Here is a 22,702-nt window from a genome sequence, read left to right as displayed (position 1 = left end):
ATGCAATACAAAGATAGCACCGCTCCTGACAACGGTTTATTACAATTACTAATCGCGCTTGATCATTACCCGACGTGCTTCGAACGACTAATTAGATACAGAACTGTAATCGCATCGTTGCGCAAAACCGACTCACAGCCAGAGAAATGTCCAATGCGGCTATTGCACCGAACAACGTGAGCAAACACGAGCAAACGTGAATTCAACAGAGATGCGTTAAAGCTTAAGATATTTCGTTTATGTGGAGAAGGAAAAGAACGTAGTTAGAAACGCGTACAGTGGCTACCAAAATTATATCTTTTAAACTTTCTAGTACTTCCATACGATGCAAAAGTTTAAAATGTATTAGAACGAAATATATATGGAGCTTGACAAAAAAGTTCTTCATTGGAAAATAAGTGTCGAAGTATTTGATAAATAAGCCAACTAGAAAAGAAAAATGTTATCAATTGCGTGCTTTATTGACTCTTGACTGACGGCATTCCTCAACTTGCCACCAATTTCTCTAGTTATCTTATTTACAGCCACTGCACACACTCTGTACGCGCTTAAGAATATGCGTACCTATGTTCGTGCTCTGTACAATTCCAAACTACGAATCCACGTGACAAAGCTGAGTATCCGATTTCTGAATGGAGCTACCTCTGCGATTTTCACACAGATGCGTGTAACCTTTCGCAATGTGACACGTGAGACGTGTGTTACGCAATTGACCACCATAGCGAACTTGAAAAATACATACAGCATCGATTACTCTAATTATAGATCTCACAAGACTTAATTACTTACATCATCTTTCCTCCAAGCCTCTCGTATATGCATAGATCATAAACGTAGAATAAATTAACTTCTCTTTACAAGATCACGCTATTTACATAAGAAAACCATCTAGCTACTTTAAATGTAACTATAACTTCCACAAAAGTAAAACATTCCCATTTAATCGCAACACGGAACAAAGAACGCGTCTGATCGATGCAAAAGCATTCTCCATTAGAGGAAGAACTTTGCTTTGACAAACGTTTAATTATTCCCTGTTCCTTATGTTGATCCGATTTCACCTGATACATCTTCGATGATTTCACCTGATATATCATCGATGATGTCACCGACTCATCCTCGATAACCCACATTTACATCTCTTGACATTGGTGTACATCGGTACGCGTGCAATTCACCAAACAAGAAGAAAATAAAGGTTCGATACGCGTTTGAATCGGTTTCCTTTGTGATACAAGCAACCGACACTTCCGGAGTGGTTGAATCAGCGATTTTTTGTAAACCGACACCGGTGACTCACGTTGCTTTATCGGATCTCTATTTTTTCCTTTTTTTTTTTCTCTGGACGAAGAACACCGATTGCTACACGGCATTCGTATCGTAACGCGGGTCGTAGGTCAGCAACCTCCACGCTTTTCAAATACAAATAATATTGACCGAGAAAAGAGGAAGAAATGTCGCGGTATCTGCGCGTTCAATTGCAACCGCAAAGTTAATGCAATGTCCGAAGAAAACGCTCGAACACTTATCACAAAACACGTTTGTTGTGTGTGAAGAAATTCACGTAAGAAGCATTTCGAAATCTTACATTATCATCGTAACGAGACACGACTGTCCCGATTGCGTTACATTAGTTGTTTCTTGGCTCTCGATCGAAGATAAAATTGAAAAATTATTGGAAACGGATATTTCAGGTTAAAACGTTCCGAACGATCATGACTTACTACGATACGACGGCATACAGAATTTTCTATCACATCGTTTATAAACGGAAAACAAATTAACGATCCTAAATGAAATCTCATCGTGGGAATCAGTCAAGCTAACGATCAAACGCGATTATCTTTCTCGCAAATACTTGGAAACTAGATTCCTTGGAAATCTAAATTCTACAAAATATACTATTTACCAATGTCAACGTCTTTTGGATCTCAGTATCGTCTAATTTAAGAAATTACGCTTGTCTAATTGCCAGTCGCGTCATAATCTTTCAAGAACACACGAAAATGTAATATTCACGTTAAAATTCCGAGTATCGTATCTCGCAAGATAGTAACGGTTAACAGCAGTCATACTTTGCGGAACGGGACGAACCGAAAACTTCCACAACCGTTCAGCATAACTAATTTCGGCGAAGCGCGCGTTTTTATCGCACCAACGATTCTGAATTCTAATAAGAAAACGTGCAAAATGACCTCGTAAAATCACACGGTGGCCGTAGTTCGATTCTTAACAATCTTCCATGCGATACATTTCAATTGTGTACGGCAGCGAATTAAGAAAAACGAACGTCAGGTTGCCTCGAGGTTATTCCTAAATCTGTTATCTCGAAACTATTCCACGAACAGGTGCACGCAAGATTTTAAATTGACCTCTTACCTGACCTGCCACCTGGCTGGGTCGAGTAAGGTCAGTTAGGGTCAAACACCTGTGCACTGTGCATGTTCGATGATTTCAGCGGTTTTTATCGAAAAAGAAAGAGAGTACAAAAATTTATAAGAAGGCAATGTGGAAGAAGGACTCGATATCGTTTCGATTCCAATCTCTTTGATACAAACACACCAAGCGACATCTTCGCTGTTATAATTTTGTTTGCCACGCCTTTTTGAACTCAATATTGGCGAAGATTCTTGTACGTACGAGGTATCGCTTAAATTTAAGTTTCAGCCAGCTTCGGAGTAACCTAACTCTACATAAATTATTCAACTAGTAACAGCAACCTATATAGTAATATAACTGAATCTGCGCTAACTGAATCCAAATTATTATAAATTATCTCACGATACCAGTTGGGAGTTGAGTTAAATCATTCGTACTAATAGTAAAAAAAAATATGACGGACAAGTAAACTAAAATGAATAAAGATATATCGTATAAAAATGTATTTACGCACTGCAGTACAACGCGATCGTACGAATCAGCCTTTTTCTCACACTGGCAACGTGACGATGTTTACAAAACGCGAGATACTATCTGACGATGATACGTCATAATTCCATGGAAAATCTGAGTTTCGTATCGCTGATAAAAGAATGCTCTTTAAATAAAATCCGAGCGTAGATCAACGAATCCTTAAACGGTTGATTATATCAGAAGATTAAACTTTATGACTGATAAACTTGCAGTTTTATGAAGAAATTCGGGAGCTGATCTTTCGTTAAGCTCGACCCAATTCTACTCTTCTTCTACCTTCATCTCGAAGCATACTACCCGATTCTAATGAGAATCAAGTATACTGAATTAAAGTAGACGTCTGAAACATGAATCGTACGAATCACTGGGCGGAATTACATGGCATAAAAGATCCATCGATTGTTGATGTTGCGATAAAGGAAAAAAACGTTAGTACAAAGGCAATCGCGAGAGTACTAACACGAAAATATATTGCTCTGTAGTATAAAGATCCACGTTTGGACGATCGAAGATCGGTTTTGTATTCAAGGAACGGCTAGCAGAAGATGCGAAGGCGTTGAATACTGATGCCGTTTGCGTTGACAAAGACCTCTTCAAGGTCGGGGTCGCTATTCGATACCTCTTGTGCACTTCTTCGTCTTTTCTCGAGTAACAGATCCTTCGTGAGCCTTCGCTGCACCGTTAAACGCGACGTTGTTCTCGGAAAAGGACTCGAAAAAGGAAGAGAAAGAGGGAATTTCGTATGTCACGACAGATATGTGGAATTCAACGAATCGTTGAATGTTTTTGGCTAAATACGGTTGCCCGACCAACTACTCTGTATATTTTATGTAAAATTATGTGTAGCTATAAAGAAGAAAATAACTCGAAATCTATTTTTGTTTCTGTTGTTGTCAGATTTACGAATTTATTTTCCATTTACATATTATTGCACTCTACGGTGATGATTTCGTAGCTCGAAAACGAAGCAGATCGTGCGGTAGGAAATTATTTAAGAACTGGTTCACACTCCTTTTCGGAAATCGAAAATAAACGTTGAAGTACGGTGTGTTCTGCGGTATATTCCACGTAGAAGTACGTAAAAGCTGGAAATCTATTTTGCTCTTGTTATTCCGAAATTCCTAAAATTTATATTCTCTGATTCTGCTCTTGAAAGATGATTTGATAGTTTGAAGATACAGCGAATCGTCGATGTAGTTTTGCTCAAAGATTAACAGAGATAAATAAAAAGCAATTCGATTATTTCGTGATCGATAACAGAGCGACATAGTTTCGCAGGTGTTTCGTACACCTTCGAATGCTTCGATTTTCATACTATCGATCGCGAGCCAACTGAAAATCAGGGTAAGTCCCGTATCTGTTCTTTCCCATGTGCAGGCGTTAATCAGCAACAATGTCATTAACCGAGCCATTCATCTAAGGGAAATGAAAAAGTAACGAGCACGTCGATAAATCAATCTAATAATGAACACGCACTATAAATAATACGTATCGAACTTTATAAGTCACATAACTGGGAATATTTCAAGCGATATAAAGAACTATATAAAGAGAGAGAGAGAAAGAGAGTGAAACTGTATATTTCGTTACAAAGTTAGAGAAATAATCGAAGCTCGTGTACGTTGAACTTTTTAGCAACGAAATCACATTGTACACGATAGAATATTTCTACGACAAGTTCAAACAAACCGATGTCCTAGTTACCTTCAGTTACATATCTTGCTCTTAACGCGATATACGATCACTACTTTTAGATTATTTGTTCTTACTAAACAAGGATAAAGTTCGAAGAAACTAATTTTCTTCTTGCAAATCGGAAGAATGTTTCTTTAAAGAAAAAAAGAAGACGACTCCGAATCATTTTACTCTACTTTTCTGTCTTTTGCCCTACTTTGCCTTATCCCAGAGAAACAAGTTAAATCGTTAGATCATAGGCATCGTACGTATTTTATACCAACAGGTACTAAAAACACGTGTTCCTTTTCAACATAATGTACATCCTTTTAATCGCAAGATAATAAACCTTCTCCATATAATCTTTATATAATGCATTTACGTAATAACTTAACGAGAAGATTCAGAAAATAAAAAAAAAACACTCAAACGCGTTCAAAAAATACATAAAGATACGTAAAAGGAAGATCTTTTTGCATTTAAAGCGTAGAACGCTCGTAAAGATTATAATACGTCTACAGAGCATCTAATAAATCTCAACAAATTCCACGTAACTATGGTACGAGATTTTGAAAAATCATGCATCCGGCGCTCTTTAAAATCGTGAATCATCTTCTGTATGAAACGCTACACATAATCGCCACGGGACAAATATGTATATAACACCTGCAAAATCACGAAAAGTGTCTCTATCGTTCGCTTTGATCGACTCTTTCTCGCTCTTTTTCATCGTGGCACCCATTACGTTACGTTTCACTGGAAACACACACACACACACACACACCTTACGAAACTTGTTATCAGCGATAAGAAGCGACGATAGGGTGCCGTGTGTAGACAAACGTAACTATCAAGAGGCATTTCACTGCCTCGTGGCCTCGATTCTGCAAAAGATCGCGCTAGAAGCGAAATTACGTCGGCAATTGAGCGTGCATTTCTGTCATCGTAAATCACCGAATCATTTGCTAGTTTAACGTCGAAATAAAACTTAAAATAGAATTTTCTCGTTAAAATAGAATTTTTACCAATATCCTTAGCTGCCCCTAAACTTTCTTTAAATATATAGCTTCTTGGTAATTTTCCTTCTTCGTAATTTTAAGCTTATAGCGTAATAATATAGAGGAGCACACCTACTAGAAAGATTACTAAACGTGACTAAAAAAATATTAAGCACGTTCTTGGACTTCCCTTTCGTAATCATAGTGCTATTTAGTCGAATGTTTGCGGTAATAAGTACTTCCTTCCTTAAGCGCCATCGTGTAAAAACACAAACTCTACTTTAACGCCTAACACAAAATTCCCTTAACCAGTTAGCTGTGACGACCTCCTTGAGAAGCGTGTATCTAAAATGTATCGCAAAAAGTAAGCGACGACGAGTATACTCGTCCAAAACAGCTAACTGGTTAATTATCTTGAACATCTTCTACCAAAATCAAATCTTCGATGAATCTATCCAACCGTTAAGCGCCCAAAGGAAAGACAGCTAGAAAGAATAGGAAGGATATAAAAGATAAAATCACTATCCACGGCAATATCTACGCCTTTCTGCTTGGATTACTATCCGTTTCGTGAAGGATTTTAGGGGAGATGCTTAAAAGTCAGGGTTTTTCATGATCAAGAATCACGGATTTACATTCACGTTTGGCCTTTCAGACGCTTGTCTAGTGTCTATCTTCTGATCCGAAAGGTCGGCGTGGTTGATACATCGGTCGACCCAGTTACCCAGTTCGTTCCTAGGCAGCCCCGTCGTTAAATTTATCAAGCGGGTTGCCTACGCAGGAATTCCGCTTTAAAAATCGATCTCTCCCATCCGGCAACAAATTTCAACCGAATGTGTCCAGCCTGGTAAAATCGATCGTCCTACCTGTTCCTTATCGCCATTTTGCGCGACGTTATTACCATGCGTTACGTCCGCGACACGTGCATAACGACGATGTTAAAGGTAGATAGACGGGATAGATATGGAATCGTTACGAAAGAGAAAACAGCGATTATTACACGAGTCGTGTGGAGGCACGAAATCCACGCTAGTTTGAAAATTGGGTCATGGAAACGGGGCACACGTCAGACCTGATAACTTTACCAATCAAAATGTCAACTTTTTGACAGGTGAACGCGATATGACGATCATCTTGTGTGTTTGGGTTTATGTGGAGCAAGAGTTGGACTTGTTCCTTTTATCTTGTTTTGAGAGTAGGTGGGACTGAGTCGAGAAAATTTGTTTACTCGAATTGAGAATTAAATTAAGAACCGAGAGGTGAAACGAACGTATAAAAGATACGTAAACGATATTATTTTCAATAGAACGAATTTCCATGGGAATGTTGTGTACCAGACAGGGTTACGCACCTGTAGAATGTTAAACGAAGTAATAGCAACTATCTTTAGTAATAGTAACACACATATACGACATTATAATTCTCGTTTTGTACAATTTTTATAGAACAATGGCTTTTTTTAATTCCATACAATATATGCAATATGGACATATAGTTTTCATGTTTTATTTATTTTTATTGCTGCTATTATCACATATTGAATTTACGAGAAAGTATCGAAAGAACAAGAAGCTAAAAGCAGCGAAATCGACGACGTCAAAAATTCCCAAGGCTGTTCGTTAAACTAAGAACAGCGTGGTCTGTAATTTGAAATTGTATTATCGTGTTTTCTGCGCGTTTCTCAAGGTAGCTGGGGCATAAAACGTCTCGTGCTTCGACCGAATAGCCGGCCACAGGTAATTACGTCAACGGCGACGATTATTGATTTGCAGATTTGCAAGGATCGCCTATCAACTCAGAGGAAAATGTCACGATTACGTTCCACGTGGCTTATAATCGGCAATTGTCGAGGCTTTCTTCGAGCAAAAAATTGTCAAATAGAAATAAATTCCAAAAGGAAATATCACAGCTTAACAATTCACATTATTTCAAATCATTGCTTACTTTATATAACTTGTATGATAAGAACCAGCAAGTTCGTCTTTAAAGACATATTATACAATTCGTATTGTTTATAAGTTCGAAGAAGTATGACATTAATTTCTGTAAAATTAAGTCCAATCCTTAACTACTACGGTGAAAATGCGATGCAAATACGTTGAAGTAATTACAAGTACTGTAACTACTTTGAAGTAATTACAAGTAAACTATCGTGGATTAATAATTCATATTTTATCAAAATACTAAGAAATTGTTGGAAATTAAATTTAATTTCACACCTGAGAATTGATCACCACAGTGACCTTCTTATTAATGATTTTTCTAAAGTCTTAACTACTTTCAGTTTCCTTCCGTTCTAGTGAAAACTTTTAAAAGCATTGAAGATCGATAATAGTGTTTCTTATAAAACTCTATTTTCCTCTTCCCCCACCCTCCTCTCTCTCTCTCTTTTTCCTTTGCATTTTCAATCTTAAAGAAGGAGAAGAATATTTCATCAAAATTAGCGCGTTGGTAAAATTCTATGAAGGTTTATTTTTCAATGAGACCCCATAGCCTTGACAAATAGGCATCGATCGAACTTCTACAGCTAGTGAAAACTATGAGAATTTCATTTGTCCCGATCTTTGCTCGCGCTTGAAGCATTCCACCCTCTCGACATCAAGAGGAAGCAAATGACTCTAATAGTAAGAAGAGATTCTTAGAAACGAGCTACGTGAGACGGAAAAAATGTTCTCTAGCAACTAGACGACGTTTAATCTTCCTTGTCTTCCTCGTTTCGACCATGAAGATCGCGCAATCGCGTTCTTTTCCTTCGATTTTGCTTCACGTGGACATGATCGCACGTGACATGTAATTGCAATGCTGTCATCGTGATTTACGCCACAATGTCTTCGGTATATCTTTTTTTTCTTTTTTCGTTAATCTACGATCTTTTTCGCAACTAATTCGTGTCTTTTCGTCACCAGAGGTGCGAGCGATAAACCGTGGTACGTTTATTTACGAGTTGTTTCAATGTTGTAAATTAAATAATGTTATGCTTTGTGAAAGCAACAGGAAATTGTTATGAAAAAATTGTTGATTGTAATACGTTATTGCCTGTGTGTGTGTGTGTGTTCTTGAAAGACATAAAAATGTAATATTTTTAGTATGATTTTTAAAGTTGCTAATTTACGTATGTTTTTAAAGTAATGTCGTATCTCGTACGTAAGAGATATTGAAGAATTATGGTGATACAATAGAATGCTTGAGTACTAATGCGATTAAACACACCCACGATTCGTCACGTTGCATTGAAGAATTTGTTCGTCATAAAACAGAAAGGGACATTGTGGTCAATTTATCTTGTGCAAAATTATTATTATTATATAGGATGTTTCATCGATAATAAATGTCTATATTATCTGTGATGTCGAATGTAACAAACAGTGACTAATTGATCTCGAGTAGCTCAACTTAAAACTGGAGTTTTCAAATATTCCATATCAAAAGGATTTTCAAATACTTCGACACATTTCGAAATATAATTTTTTTTTTTGTATCTCTGTCTACTTGTGAAAAAACTTGTTGGAGAAAACAATTACTAATTTAAGAAGCTCCGAACTCAAACAATAGTAGCAAAGTGATAGTAACAAAGTGATAGTAACAAAGACTAATAGAAGAATACAGAATTATATTACAAACCAAAATCATTTTCTTATACAAAACATTCTGCTGTTCGTTGAGGTAGATTTTCAACCTGAAAAACAGGTATACGTCTAGTTGTAATTTACTCGATCATAATCATAATTTTCTCTGTTGGAATATATAATTTAATATATACGATCATTCTACTTACAAGTTCCTTCACAAAAAGTCAATTATATTCCAGTTAATTACGAAAAGCGTTTTCAATCTACGTACGTCAGATGTACGTTAATGAATGGATAAAACGACGAGTGTCCATCATTAAGAAAACCAATGTTCGAGCATGAGACACGATGTTAAACTTCCGCGCGTTGAAATCGCAAGATCAATTAGATCACGTTGAATCGTACACGTGTTTGGATTCGCGATCATTCGCCAAACCGATCGTCTTTATCACCGCCCACGCAATATTACTTGCCGCTTCAATGACGATACGAATCCTTGAATTCCACCGACGATTTTACCTGGTGTTCGAGTCACGATCAAAATCCGCGAAGAAAAAAGAAGAGGAAAAGAGAGACGTGAATGATTCAGAATTGGTAGCTTCTCGGCACGTACACACGTATACAACAAGAACACTACCGTTCAAAAATATTCAGATACTCGTAGAAAGATATTCAAAAGTCAATAAGTACAATTCTTACTCGTTAGTTTATCTTCCACGTGATCTTTCGCATACTTAACGCGCTACCGCCAATCATTGAAACTAAGAGAGGATTTGTCGCGAAGAAGTTCGATATTTCCATATGTAAATATTTCAACTTTAATTTAAACATTTTTCAAAGTTGAAAACCGACCGACCTTTGGTATTCTTTATAAAAGAAATTCGATACGAGCGTGTTTTTCTAAAACATTTATTTACTTTCCTTCGTCGAATCGAACGTTTTATTATTTTACGTTAAACATTTCCTCGCGTCTTTAATTTTGCAACTACGATATTTACATAAATAATATCGCGTGTACGTTTAAAGGCAAAAATCATGTACAGTACGTAGACAATTGTGTTCGAATACTTCTGAGCAGAAGTGTCTATACTATACGATTGTGTTACGAGGGCGTCGGAAGGAGTGGCCCATTCACGCGTGACACACACGCTCTCGCAACTACGCTTACTCCGCTTACGTTCATTCATAAAAATCACACCGTTCCTGGAACCAGCTCGCGTCGAGTTTATTACGAGATTCGTAAGACGCGGAAGCGTGATCCAGGTTTGAATCATTGACACTGAATGGAAACGAGCGATGGTAATCTTTATAGGCATGGAATTTACCTTGCCGTCATGGGTTTTCGTTATGAAAAAACAAGTTTATCCCCTGGAAGAATTTTGATCGTCACCGAGATAGAATTTTTGGTGACTAGTGTTGCGTCTTTTCCCCATAGGCGTCTTCTGTCTCTTGAATGTCCGAACTGTAACGAGTGGATTGTAACAATGGAGATTATCGAGTGAGTTTTCTTGTTTGTCTTGTGAATGAATGGATTTATTGATCGATCATCCTGATATTTCATGTTGATATAATGAATTATAGGATATAATAATATCATTGATCTGGTAGAAGAGCGATTATATATAAGACATACGTTTTTCTCTATGCAAATCGCGATGTTTATTTTCGTCGATCTCACGTACGTAAGTTATATCGAGCTTAAATCCATACGAGCAGAATTGATTAACATAAGCATTCTCTGGAGCTCGACAGATACACCTCTAGCGCGTGTTCCGCGGAATTCTGCTCGAATCCTACGTATTTAGGGTGGAATGCATTAGGTTAAAAATAATACTCGAAGGATGGAATATAATACAAATTTTACATTAAGTTTCTGTAGCCATTCGAGGAATTACTTGACCAACTCCGTATCCTAACTACGATACACAGATACGAGACATAGATGAACGAATCGTTGGAATCCGATATTTTGGTACAATATTTCAATGCGATATTATCCTGTTACTTATTAAACGAATTTACAAAAAGCGAGAAAATCACACGCGTATATATAACTAAACGAAATTAATAAAAATGAATTAAAAAAGGTTTGAAAAATATTAGTTCCCTTGCAAAATTACTTCTCGAAATTATGGTTGCCTACTAAAGATTTCTAATTAAGGATTAATAACGAAATTCTCGAGTTGGAATTTTAAAAAGACGATACAAGCAGATTATTTCGTTTAGACGATGAATCATCGCCTTTTATGCAAACTGTACATATTCTGAATCCTCAACAGAGGTTCGAGTGCAACAAGAATTCTCTCTGGATCAGAGTGTGCACATCGATTATTCGAATGAATATCTCTTTTATCCGTTACCGTATTGTGAGTCACGGCATAACTTTGCGTTTACGAGGAGCCAGCCGAGGCTACGGTTACGATTTAATGCTCGTTTCACGATTTATTGGCGTGTCATTTCGCTAACAATGAAAAGGATCATAGAGCGGTTCTAAAAACCACTTCAACCGATACCACATTTATCACGTAATTGTACTATTAAAATGTTTCAGACATTAGAATGTTACATGTAACGATTGTCACTTAATGCTTTATGGTTCTGTGGTGAGCTAAATGATACAGTGATCCTAATATACTATACCTCTCGGTAAGATGTGTATTTTAATGAAAACGTAAGAAAGTATGTATCTGATAAATAAATTAGATACCGATGTTGTAGATAGAGACTTATTTACAATGAAATTCTCAATAATTGATGTCAGGCGAACAAAGTTTCTTTTTAGCGATACGGTAGCTTGCAATTTCTTGAATCATTGTATTTTTTGCTTATTAAAAGATAATTATTACGTGGTAGAGACGTTTATCTTACTACTTCTTACAAATCGAATTACAAGTTTGTTCCTTTTATCGCTGTCTTACTATATTAAAGTATAAAATATATGTACTTTTAGACTATTCTTTTAATACTTTTAGGATATTCCTAAAAGTATTTGTTGATCACGAAGGAGATTGGAAACAAATTACAGGATATTATTAGATGAGACGGGAATTATAAAACGTTCGAACAACATCTCTCAGGAGACATTCCAAGAAATAAAATACTAAATAACAGCCAATGATACTACCATTTTTGTTTCTCTATTCTTTACTCGATGTACGATAAATGTTAGAGAATCTTATTCTCAATTTCTTAGTCAACGAACCCATTCGTTGTGAGAGTCAACGAGCAACTTCATCGTCAATGAAATCATAAGATAACAGATCTTATGCATCAATGATCAATCAAAATTTGCTGCGATTCAGTCAAGTATAAGAGACAATTTTACGTCCAGAAAATTAGCGATGATTCAGTCAGGAATAGGAGATAAGGAAAACGGAAACGCGTACTTACACGCACGACGTTTTATTCGCCGGAATATTAATTCCTTTTATTCATCGTGGCTAGATAACTGTATCATGCCGCAATGGAATCATCAGCCAGGTCAATCCCCTCGACATCACCATCTGTCCCATTTATATTTTTTCAACGTGCGAAATATAGCGGCCCGGCCATCAAACGAGATAATAAGAATCGTCTTATTATTTCATATAATGTTTACTCTATTAAAAAGCTACATATGAAATACCAATTTCAGCATAATTGTAGAAATATCAAATTATCCTTCGATTTTTGAAACTTATATTTTCTCAGATGTGAATTAATTTAGATGTGAATTAACAGTAATATAAATCGAAAATTATAATTTCATATATCAATGAAACGAATGTGTGTTTGTGTATGTTTTAAATCGTTATTTAAGAAAATCTATTGAATGGAATCTATTTACCTGTTGCAGAACTACCTGTCTCAATTTGGCTACTTACAACCTATCAATCCAACAAGTGGTGGAATCATATCTCAGGATACACTCTCGAAAGCGATCTCGGAATTTCAAGCTTTTGCTGGATTAAATATTACAGGTGAGTCTCGTGTTCCGATTGTTTATAAGGTATTTATTAACGTAGTAGCAAAATATCAAGGAAAGATAGATACCTTTGCTCTTAGAAAAAAGCTTCAGTAAGAATTACTGGTACGTCGAGTCAAACTTTACGAAAGGCATCAGACCATCGTATAATAACGAGGTCATCTAAAAATAATAATGTTCGATAATAATGCGAATAATAGAAAACTAATGTAAGAATACAACGAACTAATAGCCTAAAAATAATTCAATGGAATAACAGAAAAGTGTAAGAATAGTCAAATGGAATGAGCCAAGGATATTTCAGTAGAATAGGAAGAATATAATGAAAGAACGCCACGGTAAACTATTCTAAAAATAATTCAATGAAACTGCAGAAAGAAATATTACAAGAATAATCGAATAAATATTCCAACAGAATGTTAAAGAACGAATGCAAAAATATTCCGACAGAAAAATTCAAGAATAATTCAAAATTAATGCAACAAAACAATCCAAAAATAATTCGATACAGCTGTACGGAAATAATGGGGACGAGAATATTCCGATTGAATAATCCAAGAAAAATTTCAATGGAATAAAAGAAGAAAATAATGCAAAACTATTCCAAGTGAAAAATCTAGAAATAATTCGAGATAAATTCAACAGAGTAGCCCAAAATTCTGTTAAAACTCCACTACACGCTTTTTTCTTCTATCCAAACACCTCGAATGATCTACTCTGTAATAATCGTACGAATGCAGCAGTCTTAGTCTGTAAGTTATCAATTAATTTTTACAAACGTCCTTGCGATCGTACTATATTAAAACCGTAATTGAGTTTAATAGTTGTCGCGAATGAATGAATCATACCGGTGGATGGTATCTGTTCGGTGTCCCTCAGACATTACTATACTGTTTGCTCTGACTCAGAGAAAACCTCGCAGCAAGCTGTAAATTGGCTAGATAGAAGCAATGAAATAGATGCGAATGATGTGTGCCTCGTCGCGCATAATTTCACAGTTCGATCCAAAAAGTCGTTTCCTATACGTCAAAAGACACGCGCGTCATGCTTGTTCGCACGAATAATTATTATTCCATCGCGAGCTGAATGGTAAAAAATACTTTCGATTATCAGCCGTGGAGTAATTAAGACCGTAGATAAGAAGCGACGTCACGAAAAAGTGACATGGCTTCGTACAGATAATAAAATGCAGGTACGCGTGACTGTATTAATCTTTGAAGTATTCAGGTAACAGACGTGCATTAAAAATTAGTAAAAATCGCACATTTTGTACGTTCCATATCATAATTTTCTTGTATATTATAATCGTAATTTAACTTTGAAATAAATCTAACTGATCTTATGAGATAGAAGCGAGACTGAAAGAAAGGAAACAAAAAGTATAACTGATTAACTATGATTGTCGATTAGTATTATTTGTCCAACCGCAGCTACATTTTTAATCGATCTAATTGTAAATACGTTACCGTATCTTAACAATTATACTTATTATGTTTTCTATTATAAAGAATCAAAAAATAATATAAATACAATGTACTTGCAGGTACATATTACACCCACGAAGTTACGTATCTTAAAGAGGTGACAGACTGCTTTAAAAATACACAAAAGCATGTATATTAGCTACGTACAGCAATCTACAGCTAGCATTGAAATTATGATAATTTTGTAAAACGATAATACGTCAATTTACCTACACATTAGCCTATATACACTCAGAACTGGAACACAAAGTATTTTCAAATGGTAACCACATAGTGCAGAAAATTTTACAAATACAATACCATAACAATTTAGATCTAAAATATTTTTATATATTTAATTCTATAATTCGCCATTTAATTTAATTTTATTATCAAACTTTATCATTCTGTGTGAACGTGCCAAAAATACAAAAACACAATCTTTCTACAATTGCTAAAAACATAAAGGTGTTTTTAACAAAATTAATGTCAATTTTCATGAAACCTTGCGTGATACATTATTCGGAAGCATTTAATCTTCTCTAATAAAGCGCTGCTCTATCTCCTATTATTTTTAAATTATGGTTTAGCCCAGTGGTAAAAGACATCCTGTACTTCTAAGAATCGTCTCGATTCATTCTCGGTTCGCAACAAGCGGACAAAACGTACGCTTACGTTCTCCACGTACTTGTTCGACCGGCTCCGAATAAAGAGCGGATTTTTCAGCATTTCTAGACCTTGAGAGACCAGACGCCACTTTGGCCGATCCGTCTTCTCTGAAAACACACGATTCGAACTTGCGGACAAAAATCGATGTTGGTAAAAGAGATAAAAAATAAAAAAAAAACCGCGCTTGTAGCAGGTATTATAGAAAAATGAACGAATAAACATCAGACAATATGCGTGGACGATGAGAATCATTCAACGGGCACCGGCTATTAAAACGAACGAATTCGAACCAATCACTGTCAAGGCTCGAGCCTTAACAGAACGTTGGTCGGCAAATAACGCGACGACGAGGAAAACAAATTACTGCTTCCGGTAAAATCTCAATGGCTGGCCTGGGTAAACGCGAGAAAAGCGAGAGTGCGTCGTTGATAAATCATTATCTGAGATAGGTGATTTCTAGAGACTGATAGGACAAGAATTTTGTGATAGCTGATTATTGCGACTAGGATAAATATTCGACTGACAAGTTACATTGTATAGAGCGATTTTAATAATCGGGACAGGATATGTGTATATTTCAAGTGAAATTATGGAAGAATTGAAGAGGAAAATTTCCATTATTTATGCAAACTTCATCGATATGCGCGATCATTTTAATAAGTACATCGATCCACTCGAAGAATATACAATTGTATTTCTTCTTTCTTGACAGAAAGAAAATCCTTCTTTTACATCAATCGATTATACGCGCATTAATTGTAAAAATATATTTTTCCGCGAATGTTGGAACGTTTAAAATTTTGTAAAAGCTCGTATAGGAATTGGAAGTAAGTAGTTTGCGTTGTAAAGTCACCAGATGATTCCTTGTGGATAATCGATGATGATGCTGAACGGTGTGACTCAGAGTTCGGAGAAATGCAACAGATTCATTAATGGCGCTTAAAAAGTGACTCACATGATGTGACTGCAACCATGTCATCCGGCCTTTTTCTGATATTAATTATAATTAGAAGTCAATAATCGCGATTTTAATTCTTCGACATTAGACTTCGTTCTCTGATTTGAATAGATTTTTGTTGGATCAAATTTAATGATTTAATATATAATATTTGGCATAATATTACATCGAATCAAATTGCTATTTGATAACAATATCTGTTTCTCGATCATTAAAAAAGTAGTATCTCTTCTATCAAATCTATCGTATATCGATATATTTCTTCTAACAAAATTGGGTTACTTCTCGATCGAATAAAATTCAAAGCAACGTTATCCTGCTATATTTACCACGTTGTATCAAAGACAATTCATCGATTTGAATAAAAATCTGCTACGCTTACGATCGTTGCAATTACAATTGACTTAAAAATATTCTTCTGATTAACACCTCTTATAAATACGTGCATGCTTTTCAAACACCAGTTATCTTTTTGTTTTTTACGACCAACACGCACGTAAACCGATTACATTTTGAAGTAACCTATAATATTAACTATTACATGATGTATTATTAAACATCGTTAAAATTCTTGAATCAAGTGCAATTAAAATAATGAATGTAATTAAAACGGACACATAACAATGAGACACTAAAGATAAAAGCAGAGTGCTGTGAAATATTTGAAGTTGCAGCCAATTTAACATTATATCGCAATAACAAAAGATTTTATAATCACGATCGCAATGTAAATACGTTTTTCAAATGATTTCCTGCGACAGAAAAGACGGAAAACACTTCTTTCGACGAATTGCCCAAGCAAGGATTGCTAAAGTTTTTATCAGATAATGGAATCTCTGACCAGAACGAGCAATTTGTGACGCAAAAGTGACCGAATTCATCGATTATTACGAAATCCAGGTAAAAGTCACGTCATATTTCACAGAGAAAGGATTTCACTTAGCTCAAGTATCCGTGATATTGCATCGATTCGATTTAAAACGAATCGTATGAATTAGATTGGACAATAAGAACGGGAGAAATTTCTATTGTGAAACAGGAACAAGAAAAAGCAAAATTTAAAAAGAAATCGTATATGTAACTAGAAAATCGTGATTTTATAACGTCAACATCAATGGACTAACCATTGATGTTTACATAAAGAAACACGTCAAGAGATAATAAAAATAGCGCAGGTAAAATATGAATGAGCTGTCGATAATAAATCGAAATGAATTTCCAAATGAAATTCAATCAAATGAAAAAAAGAAAAAGAACAAAATACGTAGTAATTAATTTTCAGTATCTTTTATTGTATCTTCTTCGCTTTTGCAATTAAACGTACGATTTGATTCTTAATAGGAAATTAAACCGAATAAAACACTAAAATCAATTTTCTTCTCATTAAAGCAGAATGTCTTGGAAAATAGGAAAAAATGAAATGGTCGCTTTTAACCAAGCCAAGCATTGGAAATATCCATTCGATGGATACAAAGTAAAACACGAAGGTGAACGGAAGAATGATCTAACTGTTAAATTGTACGCTACCAATGGGAGTATTACGCGGGATGAAACAGTGTTTATTGACAGCAATCTTCTAGCACGCGTTTAACGAATCCAGAACTTCCTACTTACTAAATATTCGCTGGATATTGCCAACCTTGTCCCTTTATTAGTCGCGGCAAATTAAGTCCTGCACACGTAACAAACACGCTAGAAAAAGGAAGAAGCGAGTGCTAAATACATTTCGTAAGAAGTCATCCAATAGAAGCGAGAAAATTCGCGTGAAATCGATTTGCGTTCGACGTAATCGCGTGTTTTCGTGTTCTTACGCGACTCAGGAAAGAAACGTACTCTCCATTAACGATTAGACCGAAACGTTGCGAAGAAAAGAGAAAATTTTAGAAACGCCAGTTTTGTTGGTTTTTGATAATTGGAGATGTGTTTGACGAAAGCAATTTGTCTTGTTTAATCGATCTTTCTTTCGTCGTCGGTTATCTAAATCAATATTTTAAGATTAATGGATAGATATATTTGGAAATAAATTTTAAAATGACTGCTAGATTGTTGTAATTTTTGTTGACGTCATATAAATCATATATATGTATTCTATTCTACCTTCTTCGAATCTGAGTGAATTATTTGTACTAATTTTGTTATTATTCTAACGAATGATTATGATACTGATAAAGCGTGGAACGAGTTAGAAAATTTACAGAGAAATTGCAATATATTTATTGCAAAAGTCTTATAGTAAATATTTTTATAATTTTATGATGGAGCGAACAAAGTAATCCAATCTTAAATCATCAGAAGCAAGACTCTAAACTGAAAACAAAAGAAAACGAAGAGTATATTGGATAAAATAAGAAGAATGTCCCAATGATACATCTTCGATCTTCCTTCAACACGTTTACACCAAAATGAACAACTCGATCGTTCGTCGTAACTGTATTCACATCGATTTGCACGATCTTCCAGTTAATACAGCACGATTTCTACGCAGAGAAGTATTAATAAACGTACATACAACCTGCAGTCGCGTGCCCAATGCAAAGTAGAGACTTGTTTGCACGTGACACGAGATAGCTAAAGCTCGTCGCACACTTGATCGAATCGCGTTTTCAAACCTGATTAAACAAGTGATCTGTTAAACATGATTAAAGTCAGGAATATTAACTATTCGAATTCGAATTATAGTCCCTGTTGCTGTGTATGTAAATTCTACCCTATGAAACGTTTGATTTCTGATGATTTGCTAAATTCTAAAAAGACTGATAGAAATATTAGGATTGTAACATATTCTCTATTTATTTGATAAATATAAAAATGGAATGAATTTATATTACGTTATTAAATATTACGTTATAAAATTTACAATATTTATATTACAAAATTAAGATTATGTACGATTACGAACAAAAATAAAATTAAAAATGTTCAGTTTTATAACAATATACATATACCATAGCTATAGGAAAATAGAGATATTAAAAAACAGATTGATAGAATGAAATCGGATATTCCATATATTACAATGATTAATAATGTAATTGATTAATTGTATCGATCGAGCAGCATGATCTGATTAAGGTTTATTTCGGATTTGCTCGAAACGTACGAGTAGCTTAACGTCCTCGCATGCTCTCTGCACTATGCATATATGTGTTTACGTCACGTTGATGCATATGCACCATGATACAAGAAAACACATACATACGAACGAATGATCGTAAATAGGTAACACGGAACGTGCATGGTCGAGCGATCGATATATGTAGCTACGAATCCTACGATCTAAACTGAACCTATATTCGACGCAGCCTTGATACGAAACAAATAATGGAAGTGTGTTTGATATATGGCAAAATGTTGCTTTCCTTGAAAATACCGAGATTTGAGAGAATTTCGAAGATCGAAACTGATTTCTAACTAGAATTAAATTAAATATTATAACCATATAATAAAGTTATGGTTTCAAATGGAAGAGTATCTGATTATCATAGTGAAATTAGTATTTATATCTGCCTCAAAACTGGACAAATTTAAGTAATCGTAAGAAGATACGATGAGATATCGTTAAAGTTGATATTTCGTACGACAGAAGAGTAACTAATTCCTCTTTTATTGAACTTGCAATTATTGATAAAAAAAATCGTTTCTTTTCAGGTGACTTCGACGATGAAACGTTTAAGCTAATGGCATTACCGAGGTGTGGCGTTAAAGACAAAGTTGGTCCTGGCTTCGGAAGATCGAAACGATACGCTCTTCAAGGTAAATAAAATTAAAAATAGCACTCTAATTTTAAGGTAAAACAAGTGTTGTCACATTGTAAACCCTTATCATCCATTTAATTAGTACTTTCACTGTTATAAAAAGAAAACAAGTACAAAACATTCAGTGTAAATAATTAATTTTAATTTGATGAAAAAAGAGATTAGAACATTAAAACGTGTTTCTCTTTCACGAAAAACGAACGATAAAAATCACTCTGTTTAATCAAATCAAAGTCCACTAGAATATTTTCAACAGTTTGTGACATAACGTTGAATTGATTTCTTGATTATCTAATCAATTGATGTTGTAACAAAATTACATAGGACTTATCATGTTGCATCTGATGTCGTTAAAGTAAAATACCATCAATGTTTTAATAATAAAATCAGTATCAAAATTATAACAGTAATTGTTGGATCTAATTTATCAAGAACATCTTTCAAATTTAAATGTTAGAATTTGGAACAATTCAAAATACACTAAACATTCAAAGCAGAACATTATATTCTTGTGGAAATGTTTATTAATATTTATATGTTATTGCACTTTTTTACATTTAAAATTTATTACAGAAAAAATAATACTGAAATTCTGAGAATAATTTAAGCAATTAATTTCTATAGGAAAAAGATCATAAAGAAATACTGAAATTGAAATACTGCAAATACTGGAAGTTGACAGAAATTTGAACGACTATTCAAGTGACGGGATCTGTTCGTGATTTAGTCTTACTTTTAACTTCCTGCCTCATTATTCTCAATGTAAAATCACTCACCCTAAACAGGTTATACACGCCTGTGTAGCAGCTATTTGTTGAGCGCTCCGAATGCATTTTTTAAACACCAAAATTGTTCCAGATGCATTTCCGAGAAGGCTATACGTCCGAGTATTTACTATTAAAAACGAGGTCACTATAATCAGAAACTACGTCAGCAAGATTTCATTCGATCTTTTAAGAGAAAACTCTTATAATCGTTTTCATATCTAGTATTATGGTTACATCTTATCTTCTTATTTCTATCAATTATTTGCATATTATTTAGTTAATCTCCTCAAAATACAAAAGCTAGACAAAATTTCAGTAAGAATTAGCATAGTCAACCTCGTCGAGTTTTCAAGGAAAACCAAATCACTGGCCGAAGTGTTACAATATCCTGTGTATTCTCCGATAATTAAAACAATTTTAAAGTCCAATTTAAAAAAAAAAAACCCTCCACAAGGAAAATAGTAATGAAGATAAATTCTAAAAATTCAAAACGTTATTATGCATGTGATGCTGAAATGATTAAATTACCACACAATAGAATTGCATATTATTATAAGATTACTATTCCGTACCCTCGTTCCATTCTAAAATGGCCAGTTAAAATAACACAATTTTCACACAAGGAAACAGATCTCCTTCGGCTTTGCAGCTAAACGACGGATTTTTATATAAATTCATATTTTTATTAGGAAGTAATTACGTAATACCATAACGAGTCTTCTACTTTGGATATTTTATATATCGCTGCGTATTACGCGTATTCTATGCATAACGCATAAAAATCCGCAGTCTATTAAGTCTATTTATCACCAAGTCATGCTAATTGTCCTTTGACCACGAGTCACGCTAACTACCACTGATCACAGACTTTGCGTGAACCTTCCCATAAACCATGACTCCAGCTACATATCTAATTAACTGCAACCCATAAGGCATTCCGTTTCCTTTTCATTGACCGATTCTTCTAGGAAGAAAGTGACCGGCGCTTGATTCACCGTTTCGCTCGTCCAATCATGCCGACACATGACCTGCAGAAGTACAATTCACTTGGGAAATCATCGAGATTCGATCGATCCTAACCGTGACTTTGAACCTCGCGCGAACGTTTCTCGTTTCAGTGAACTCACGGGCGACAAGATCACCGATGCGTGCATCCTATGGAATTCAATCGCATAACAGGTTCCCTAGTTTTGACCCACTAGCTGTGATCGCGATCGATATGGATCAACGATTCTATTCGACCCGAATACTCGAGTACAGTGGAACCTCGACTATACTCGCGCTCTGTTTATACAAATTAATGTTCAGTTTCAGATGTACGAAAATATTTGAAAATCAATAGCAGAAAACTTTTATGTCCTCTGTCGTGAGTGTTGTATAATATATTTTCAAATTTCTACTGTGATGATTATATATGTATATTGATATTTGAAATCAATTTAATCAGGGAAAAAAACATAAGTACATTTTTGTTGATTTTTGTTTTACTTTATGATTAGAAAGGAATAGATAAGAAATAGATAAAATTGAAAATATATTGAAACATATAATTGACGAAATCCTGTAGAATCTTAGCCAGAAATATAATTGTTGAGATAAACGATAAAGTTTGAATATTCTGATGGAAGCAACGATATTTTTGGAATATTAAGAGAGTAGAAAAATATACGTTTAACTCTGTAACAGTAGAATTTTTATAACAATCCTAAATTTTAAAGCTACTATGAGCAGTTATTCTCTCGTAGCCTTCATATGTGATCATCACGTTGTACTGAAAATAAATTCTGTGCGTTAAACAAGGATCAATTAAACGTAACGTGGAAACAACCGTTCGACTTTATTTTTACAAACGTCAGCTGCTATTATCCGAATTAATAAAAAAAGAAAAATTGGAAGCTAGCAAACTTCTATTATCGAAACTACTCATTACCATGCTAGTCTGTTCGAATCTGTTTTGTCCCTCGGTCTGGTT

The 22,702-nt window shown here is 34.8% G+C and overlaps 1 protein-coding gene across 5 annotated transcripts in view; it reads left to right on the top strand.

The window, feature by feature from the left end:
- The window catches only part of LOC132908850 (matrix metalloproteinase-14), a 40,580-nt gene that overhangs the window by 7,340 nt on the left and 10,538 nt on the right, over positions 1 to 22,702 (top strand). For all 5 annotated transcript variants that reach the window (XM_060963233.1, XM_060963230.1, XM_060963234.1 and 2 more), the window contains exons 2-3: positions 12,990 to 13,113; positions 19,857 to 19,961. In XM_060963233.1, the coding sequence (XP_060819216.1) occupies positions 12,990 to 13,113; positions 19,857 to 19,961 (229 nt within the window). The remainder of the gene's footprint in view (positions 1 to 12,989; positions 13,114 to 19,856; positions 19,962 to 22,702) is intronic.

This window comes from Bombus pascuorum, chromosome 7, assembly GCF_905332965.1.
Source record: "Bombus pascuorum chromosome 7, iyBomPasc1.1, whole genome shotgun sequence".
Lineage (NCBI taxonomy): Eukaryota > Metazoa > Arthropoda > Insecta > Hymenoptera > Apidae > Bombus > Bombus pascuorum.
This window is presented reverse-complemented; position numbering and strand designations above follow the sequence as displayed.